This window comes from Pyrus communis, chromosome 1 (assembly GCF_963583255.1).
Source record: "Pyrus communis chromosome 1, drPyrComm1.1, whole genome shotgun sequence".
NCBI classification, from domain to species: domain Eukaryota; kingdom Viridiplantae; phylum Streptophyta; class Magnoliopsida; order Rosales; family Rosaceae; genus Pyrus; species Pyrus communis.
In genome coordinates, this window is record NC_084803.1 from 26,054,521 (window position 1) to 26,064,598 (window position 10,078).

A 10,078-nucleotide genomic window follows, 5' to 3' on the forward strand; every position below is an offset into this window, starting at 1 on the left:
GCTAAAAGCCTCTAGAGGGCTAACACCTGTCTCGTACAATAGAGGTTATACCATTTGCCACCGACATGTCTGTCTGTCAGACAGTCAGAGGTACAAGCCTCGAATTGAGAAGAGATCATCTCCGAATTCATTTTGTTGGAATTCTAGTGATTCTCATATTCTAATCGTTTATTATATATCGTATGATTAGTTTTTGTTAGATGCTATTTATGTTTAAGTTTAAACAAAAAAAATTCAAATTATTTTTGATCGTACGATGCACAATAAATTATTAAGATGTAAAAATCATTAGGATTTCCACAATTTAAATCCGGGAATCCAAATCCTTGGATTTGCATCCAAGCAGTAGACTTGATAGAAAATTTGCCAAAGGAAGACAACGCCCAGAGTTAGGTTCCAAATTTCCAATCAATGAATGAGGATCCTCTCCTTTAATTTGTCAAAGGAATACCATTAACTTGATAGAAAATTTGCCAAAGGAATACCACTAACTTGAGAAGCAGAAAGTAAAGAGAACAAAAGGAACAATAAACCCTAATTATAAGACCAAAACAAAATAGTTTTAATTGAGTAAATTGTAGCAATGGTTTCTCAATTTTAATTAAATTAGAGCAATGATCCCTCAAAGAAGCATAAAGTAAAGAGAACAAAAGGAACAATAAACCCTAATTATAAGACCATATTTTTAATTCAGTAAATTGTAGCAATGATTTCTCAAATTTAATTAAATTGGAGCAAGGACCCCTCAACTAAAAATTCATTATTATTAGTCTCTTAACTTATCAAAATGTGTTGCTATGATATTTTTCATCAATTTTGTCAGAATTTTGTCAAAATAAGTTATCTTGAAAATACCATTGCTACAATTGGGTCCCTCAACTCATCAAAACGTGTAGCTATGATCATTTTCGTCAATTTCGTTAGAATTTTGTCAAAATGAGTTATGTTGAAAGGACCATTGCTATAATTGGATTAAAGTTAATAGACCATTGTTTCAATTGAGTTAAAGTTGAGAGACCATTTCTGCAGTTGGATTAAAGTTGATGAATCAATAGGAATGAATTTTTAGTTAAAGGGCCATAACTGCACGTTTTGATGAGTTGAAGACTAACGGTAATAAATTTTTAGTTGATGAACCATTACTCCGATTGAGTTAAAGTTAATGAATCATTGCCACAATTTAGTCTTAGGATTACCAACCATCTCAAACCATCCTAGATTTCAGAATACCGCTCTAAGCAGCTAAAGCAGTAGTTTTCTTTCTAACAACCAAGAAATGATCTCGCCACAGAAAATTAGACGAAACAATTTGAGCCCACCAGTTATCGGGCTTGGTCAACACTTTCCATCCCAACTTAGTTAACAATGGAAGATTGAAACAATGAGCAAGGCTATTGGATGCTAGGGGGTTGTTGCCATTATTTCCCCAAAAGAAATAATGAGCTTCTCTGATAACTGCCAAAATATTACTTACCAAAATTTATTTTCATTGATATTTCCTTAAAAGCATAAAATGTTGATCGACCCAATTCTAGTACTGAAAGAAAGAAAAACAACAGGCTTTGTGCAGATGATGATAGCAAAAAGAAAGCGGATATCATGTTACATGTACAGCAGGAAAACACATTAGAAAAAGAAGATTGAAAAGCAGCTGGAAGATGATTCCGTTGAATTCAATTAATTAAGCAGAGAAGAAGCAATTGGAGGCCTCAAGACCAACTTGGCTTCTGGGCTCCTTTGCCCACTTGAAAAACTCCATCTTTGGGTGTCCAATCTTCTTCTGCAGGGTTTGAGCCAAAACCGAAACACGAGAACCCAACTCACTCTTTAACTGCTGCTGCTGCTGCTGCTGATGATGATCATCATCATCCTTTCTTCCATTCTTTACGCTTCTCTCATGCTCTTCTGCCACCAAAATTGCAATATCTGCCATTTCTCTCTCTCTCTCTCTCTCTCTCTCTAATTTGATTGACAACATAATGTGGCATGTCGGGGGCAATTATTTATAGGTAAGGAAGTCTAGATGCTAACAAAAGTGGTTGAGGTTTACAATATATATATTCCATATTTATATTTGTTTATGGAGGCTGGGTGGTTTCCCGGTTTTGGCTTCCATTCCGATTGTTTTGCTTTTAATGGTAGATGTGGAGGGCGCCCGCTGACAACAACGGAAAGAGGGGAAAGTGTCATGCATTGCTAAAAGTCTATAGGGCTAACACCTGTCTTGTACGACATATATTTACATCATCTGCCACCGACATCTTAGGGAGAAACATACATGTCATACGTACCATGTATCGGAAATACATATTTATATGCTGAAAAATGTTAAAGAGATTAAATTTATAAATTAAATGACATAAAAATTGATGATTGAATAATTACTTAATCGTTGATAAACGTATTTATTTTTTATTAATGACACATCATTTAATTTGTTAATTTAATCTCTCTAGCATTATTTTTATATGCTAGGCTCATGCATGTATGGGAAAATCCGCAGTTTCTGTGATACAAACAACCAGACCAAACCCACGATTTCACGCGATTCAATCCATTGCATCTCGAATGTTCGATTATTCTATAAAACAATTTTGATCTCTTAAGATGATATGGACCCACTAAGAATCTAGGAGCCCCATCATCACCCCAAAAGACCAAGAAGCTTACTAAACAAGGTAATGCTAAACCAAATCTTTCAAATTAAATTACAAATTAAATAATATAATAGTAGGTGATTGAATTATTAATTAAGTGTTAATTAACGTGTTTATGTTCTTATTAATGACATCTCATTTGGTTTAAAATTTTGATATTCCTAATATTATCTAAACAAAATACTCTTAAATTACGGAAAATCACACCTCTAATCTTTATAAGTGCAGCTTCGTACACCCTCTAAAATAAAGGTGATACTCATCCCATTGATTGTTGTTAGATTAGTTTAGTTTAATTGATTTAAGACCTGAATCTTAAAATTTAAACTAAATAAGCACCACCCTCTCACTTTAGAAGAGCGCAAAATTTCACTCAATCTCTAATTTCTAATCTAGTATAGTACTAATTTGAACCCCGCAAATACCGAAAGCTTACGGCATTTGGTTCCAAATTTTCAAAGAGAAGTACCAATCAAACCAATAACAAGTAGATAATGCATAGGCCACATCAGACCTGTACATTTCATTGCCTGGAAGGAAAACAGAAAAACAAAAAAAACCACAAGATAACACTCAGACATTCCCCCAAAAATAAGAAATGCGAGAAAATTAAGGAGTCGTTCTTTTTTATGGCTAGAAAACATCAATGATATACATGTTAGTGATTTTGAGATTATCCTACTCTTGATTTCTTACACTGATAAAATTTTACAAATATAACTCAAACAAGAAGAAATGGTTATGGGATATTTTCAGTGACCATCAACTCTTTTCGGATCAAAGCGAGCGAACGAGACTCGGAAGCCTATAGTAAAAACACTTGACCCACCAAATGCAGAGGCAGGCAGTCTATCTCAATGTCGTGTTATTCTGGTAAACAGTAAACAAGCCCTCTTCATATCTATAGTAGGCCAAGCGTTTTCAGCTGCTGAATATGCTCAGCTGGGAGAGGTGGGGGAGACCAATCAGATCCTGTTATCTCACCATCAACATCCTCAACAACATATTCCTACACCAGTAAACAAACTTTAAGAAATAAAGATCCTGTATGACAATATCCAGTATCATTACAAATTACAGAAACGATAAATTTTCTTCCCTTTTTTGATAAACAGAAATTGTTTAGTTAGTTTAGTATATACAAAAACCTGTTTAATCTATTACGGACTTAAGTAGACCTACTAATTCATCAGAACAACTCACAGATCCGGCTTAGCAGATAGCATAAGCTTCCAAAGTTAAGCATTCCTTGTTCCATAAATGGGCCAAGGGGACATGATCAACATCTTATACTGAGTTTTAACTGCAACATGTGCGGGTAGATGCACAGTTCGATCACTTTTCACCAAGAGATTATATTATTAACTACATTATTTCTCATCGATGACATGGGTTACCATGCAATACTGTTTAAGTCTGCTATAGGTGTCCCTCTACTGAATTCAACTACAATTTAATGGCCCTAGTAGTTATAAAAAAAAATAAAAAAATAAAAAATTCAAGAAAAAGAAATTATGTTCGGTCATTGATCTTTACTTGGCATGGTGCATGATGAAATGGTAATCTCTAGTCAGTGTCTAGACGATACATTAACATGACCTGAAAAACCAAATTATAAAAGTAAGGTCCCTAACTCACTTTTGTCAGCATCCTTTTTGCAAGTATATGATAATGCCGCTGCCAAATCCGTTGTCCAACCATGGTAGCTACGAGGACACTATAGAATATCCCAATCACGGTGAAAAGTCCCAGCACAATCAGAGCCATTATAAATAATATTGGTAGCCCTGCTTCACCAGCGCCTCCCAAGCAACCACATTCACCTGCCATACTTGCACAACTTCCCCAGCATGTAGTACAGTCAGTCCACATACAAAGTGTTCCAGGTAAATGACAGTCTGCGCACACACTGCAGAGATTGTTCAAAATTAAGTTGCATCGTTCGAAAACTGATTTCAATGAATAAACACTAAATTGTTATGTGAATTAATGAATCATAAGGACAACATATTACGTACACTAAAGAAGTGGACAGATGTAGCACATTAAGTGTCTGGGTTGTGATTTATAATACAGTATCCAACTATTGATGCAGTTAATAAAAAAAATAGCAAACAAAACAAAAATTGATAATTAAAAGTAGAAAGTTTGGTATGTGATAATATGAATGAAACCTATCTGCAGTAAACAGAAAGTCAACAAAAAGTTGTCTTACAAGATATTAAGTGAAAAACATTACAAATAAATAAATAAAAACATATTAATAAAGTGTAATATATGCAAGGAAGACACATTTCCTCATTTGCCAAAGAAACAATTGAAATGAAAAGGGAAGAAGGAACAGCAATTGGACAATCCAATATATGCATGCATGGAATCAAATATCAAATTTTTCAAATTTATATACATTATTAAGAGAACCCTCCTTATCAACCAATGAGGGTGAAAAGAAAAACATGCCCTTATTTATTGTAGTTTGAATAAAATAAATTTAATATGTTCAGGGGATAATAGTAATTAAAATTTTTATATAAAAAATAAAAATAAAATAAACCCATATTTCTCTCCCCCACTGCTTTTTTCCCACTTTTCAATTTCTTCTAGCAAAAATTACCTCACATGCATAGCATGTGCCCGTTTGCCAGTTGAAATTTAATGAAGCTTGACAAGAAAACTATCTCACATGCATAGCAATAGCATATATATATATATATGTGTGTGTGTGTGTGTGTCACAAACAATACAGAGCTTGCCTGTAAAAGATGATAGGTGTTTGATCATTTTTCTTCTAAGAGTTGCTATGGTTGTATCACTATGCATCTATATTTTACAAACATAAATTCTTCACTGTAAATACAAAAACTTAATACATTTAGAGGTGATAATATAACCATGTAAATCATGTGTACCAACTGGGTCAAAGATTTCCAAGTGTAGACTTATACCCAGGTTGACAGCAACAAAGGCATAATTCACGACATGGCTGAGCCAAATCGTTGCGCACCCTACGGTCGTAACAAGTAATGAAGCAGCCAGACAACCCAAGCAAAGCGAAAAACAATAGAGCTCCTGTAGTCAACAATAGAAGTATGTAAATTACCATAACCAAAAAGGAGAAGTATTAACCCAGAGAACAAGGGAGCAAACATGTACTCTTCCATTATGCTAAATATATATTTCAACATTTCGATCAATTGATTACTAATTGCCAAGCTAAATAACAGAAAAGTTATAAAACAAAGAGTTGCAACAAAGGTTTCATCGTGGTCAAAGAAACATAACACTATCTTGCTATGTTATTTTCTTTTTGACTTCTAGAAACATAACATAAAGATCTCAGATAGAAGGCACTTAAAACATGTACTACTTGTGGTTAAAGGTAGCAATGAGACTCCACCCACACCAACTACCATGGCACAATATATAAACCCTAAACCCTCAAAATTTTCCCCAAAACTCAGAGAACCAGAGTAAAATGTAGAAATATTATGTATAAAACACACTCAGAAAGTGTTGTGAGAGATAACTATGTTTCGTATAAATGAGAATAAAATAAAAAAATTTAAAAAAAAATTTATTTGAGAATACAATTGTAACTATCTTGAAATTTTTCTTAGTCCGTGCAATAAAGTTTGAGATACCATTACAAAATGCTAAATGTCATTGTTTGACAGCACAGTGTTCAGCCAGTAATCCCAGTAACACACTAATAAATCTATTACCCCTACAGTTAGTATCTTCCTCCAGTGAAGACCTTGAAGACCACCTCACTCTCTGTATTTCTTGTACCCATTCTTATTGGGATAAAAACTTCTCGGGTTTCAACATGGCTACAGAAAATATCACTAGACTACATTTGCAGATTTTCATTATATATTTATTTCCGAAACTTTGAAATCTCAAACTGATCCATAAAATTCAGAATGGCTTAAAACACTATTAATTTGTAAAACGAAAATCCCAATAACATCATGAGTTTTCTCAAACCATTTTATCAGCAAACATGAAAGTGAAGTGAGACAAATCCATGTGATTTCATCTGGGAACAAAAATATTCACTGCTGTGACACCTAAATGTCAATTCTTTCGGTCAATAACTGTTCAACACATGGAGACAAAAACAAAGTTGATCAGGTGTTTAATAAAGTCATACCGAATCTCCATTTTTTCACCTCTATTCTACTATTTAAAAGGGCAAAGAGAACGTTTCTGTATTGTCACAATAATAAATGAGACATTTAACATATAGTACGCTTATTTCCAAACATATTTTTATATGAATGATCCTTGATTAGTGTTTTAGCACCAAAATTAGACCCACTAATTCTATTGCACTTAACCAGTTACTTTTTGAGGACCATCATATCCTCCCAGCTGCTTTGATCAAAACATAAGAGAGCTTGTTTGGTGAATAATAATTTAAATTGGAAGTAAGACTGTAGTGGGCCCTGAAGGCCACAGTTTTTTATACAATTGCAAGTGCTAACACCTAATCAAGTACACGTCCATGATAAATAAGGATAGAGTAGAAAAAACTACAAAAAACAAAAAAACAAAAGAAGTGATAAACATACATCTACAGACAGTGGCGGAGGCAGGATTTGAACTCACTAGGGTCATAATAAAGAAATAAATGTTGTAATATTTTGTTATTTAGATATATATAATTCATGATTGATTCTTATAATTTGAACTTGTTGTTGTACTATATCATTATCAATAATGACAATATTTATTTCGACGTAGACAACCAAGTTATAACCATATAGTGATCTTAACTGTATAATATTAGATTTTTCCACTTAAGCAGTCACAACCTTCAATTCAACTGCCATAAGCAAATACACCAACTTTTGTGCAAGATTATTGATCAATCTTTTCAATTCATTCAACTCACTATGAAATACTGTTGATTAATATAGTGTTTTAATAAATAATGAAAATCAAAGCAAGCATACACACATAAACTTAAACTGAATCTAAAACTTAAACTGAACTTGATTATTGGAAGTTCTTATTGGGGTATTGGGATCAATAGCAAAAATAGTGTGGAGTAATATAGAGTTGTTGGGGTCATGTGAACCCATTGACCCCCCCTTTCCCTCCGCTACTGTCTACAGACCAATATATATTCTTTATTCTTCCTCTTTTCTTGCTAGCTTGCTCAGTCACTTGGTTTTTTGTCTATTCAATCACATGTTACTTTCCTATGTAATTTCAAAATGATGAACATGTTCATCTCAGAAACCTTGTTAGTAAGGACATAGATATAAGTCGGTTAACAAAACAGGCTAAGGTGCCATACATAATTTTATACAGCCCAAAATAAGAATCGCATACACTATCTATAACATTTATCACTATTTATTTGTCTAGCATAAGCATTTACATTATAACTTGAGACTTTACCACATATATAGTAGAAGCTAAGCTCACTGTCAAAACCCCATGCAAGACGAAGCCAGAATTGCTGTAAAGCATCTATTAAATAAATCAAATAGGCCAACGAAGCAATCACCTGTACAAACGAACAAAAATGTTTAATGCTTATATATGCAAAACGTATGCAAACTATCAAGCAAAACTAAGAAACTAAAGGAAAAAACAAATGACCTACAAGTTGAACAGACAGAAATATGAATATAATGTCCCTTGTCACGAAGAATCTGAATTTCAAGGTACGCCATTTTCTATCAGCAACGACATGAACTCTCAAATGATAAGGAGCCTTGCAGGTTGTGCAATGAGAAAATGCAAACCCTTCCTGGAAAAGTTAAAATAAGATAATCAGATATCATTTGGAGAAACCTAACAAGAAGCCAGACACGAACATGTGGACATATGTTGCTAATTTGTCTTAGTTAGATAAATCATACACATAATGGAAGGACCAATTAAAGCCCACTTCTGAGTTCTACAAGTGTGGTCTTACTGCAATGCACTGACAGTCTAAAACTGACTTAAATAGCCATCAACAAGGAAAACAAAATTAATTTGCTACGCATGAATAACACACTGCGATCAATATATTCTTAACAAACAACTGGCAAGTGGCAACAAATCATGACAATGCAAGCGTAACAAGATCTTGATTCCATTTCATCATATGCTGGACAGCCAGAGACATTAGGGTTGAGGGAACTTCACTTCAATAAAATTTATTTCATACTTGAACTACAACAAGCACATTTTGAAGCCCATACACGACACACCAATCTAGAGTCTAATTAATGACCTTTCCTTGTCATTGGATTTGCATTCTATAATTTTTCAAATACCCAAAAAAATCATACAACACAACACGATACAGTAACAGTTTGAGAAGAATGACAAGTAATAAAAATTGATATAGTAGATGGATGGATGGATGGATGGATGGGATCACTCAGCTTGCATTTGCGTGGAAGCCCACAACATGGTGTTATCTGCACTGAATTTGAAAAGAGAAAAACAAAAACAAAAAAATAGAGATGGCAACCAAACCTTTACAGCTCTCCAATGATCCAAACACTCCCGGTGGACATACTTGGAAGTCCCTTTGCACTTGCAGGGAGCAATGAAGTCCCTACCTGAGTGGAAAACCCCCACTATAAGCTTCTAATACCAAACTCTAAGCATTTAAAAGGAACCCAAAAGAAAACATCACAGTTTCACACTCAATTCGAAATACATTTGGAATTGTGCAACATTTCCAATTGCAAGACACGCTTATCAGGTTGGTAGACTTGAAACACAAAATTAGAATTTGGCAACCACTCCAATAGAAAAATGAAATCAATTGGGCGAGCGAATAAGTGAAGTTGAAGAGAAATACCATCACTTTCAAGGCAAATTCGGCACTGGATTTGTTCGCCAGGGCCCGCCTCGAGGTCGATCTCGCTGGGCTCGGTGATCTGCTTCGGAGGCACGAGAGGCGAAGCGTCTGAGTGATCGGCCATTGAAATAATTCAGAGAAATGGGGCTCTTCAATTTCGAAACTGTAAGTATTGCATTGAGCCAAGACCTAATTGATTTCCCCAATCTCTCTCTCTCTCTCTCTCTCTCTCTCTCTCTCCCCGCTATATATCTGGTAATTGGGGAATGGTCTTATTAAGACAATTGGACAAGACAAAGAGTAAGAAGCGAAAAAGGTCTCTCGCTTGGTGCGTTTCCAATATGTGGACCCTATTTGCATTTTTTATCGGATTTTTTTTTTAATGCGTTTATTTCTTACCGATAAAACATCAATTTTAGTTTGTAAATTTGATGTAAAAATTTAATCTTTTTAGCATTATTTTTTTTCATTATCTGTTAATGCTTATTATTCTATTTATTATCATTTGATAATCTTAAATTTGATATTTGTGTCTATTCACTGCATAGATTTCAAAATTTAAATTCATCTAACGGTGATAAATAAAATGATGAAAATTATCATCACT

The 10,078-nt window shown here is 34.1% G+C and overlaps 1 protein-coding gene across 1 annotated transcript; it reads right to left on the reverse strand.

Moving 5' to 3' along the window:
* Window positions 1–3,138: 3,138 nt before the first annotated feature.
* LOC137740831 (uncharacterized) lies at window positions 3,139–9,719 on the reverse strand. The gene is made up of 7 exons (XM_068480640.1): window positions 9,472–9,719; window positions 9,141–9,226; window positions 8,275–8,421; window positions 8,067–8,175; window positions 5,603–5,726; window positions 4,296–4,566; window positions 3,139–3,666 (listed from the first exon to the last, which is right to left on the reverse strand). The coding sequence occupies exons 1-7, from the start codon at window positions 9,593–9,595 to the stop codon at window positions 3,559–3,561; spliced, it is 969 nt and encodes a 322-aa protein (XP_068336741.1). The 5' UTR covers window positions 9,596–9,719; the 3' UTR covers window positions 3,139–3,558.
* Between the last annotated feature and the right edge of the window lie 359 nt (window positions 9,720–10,078).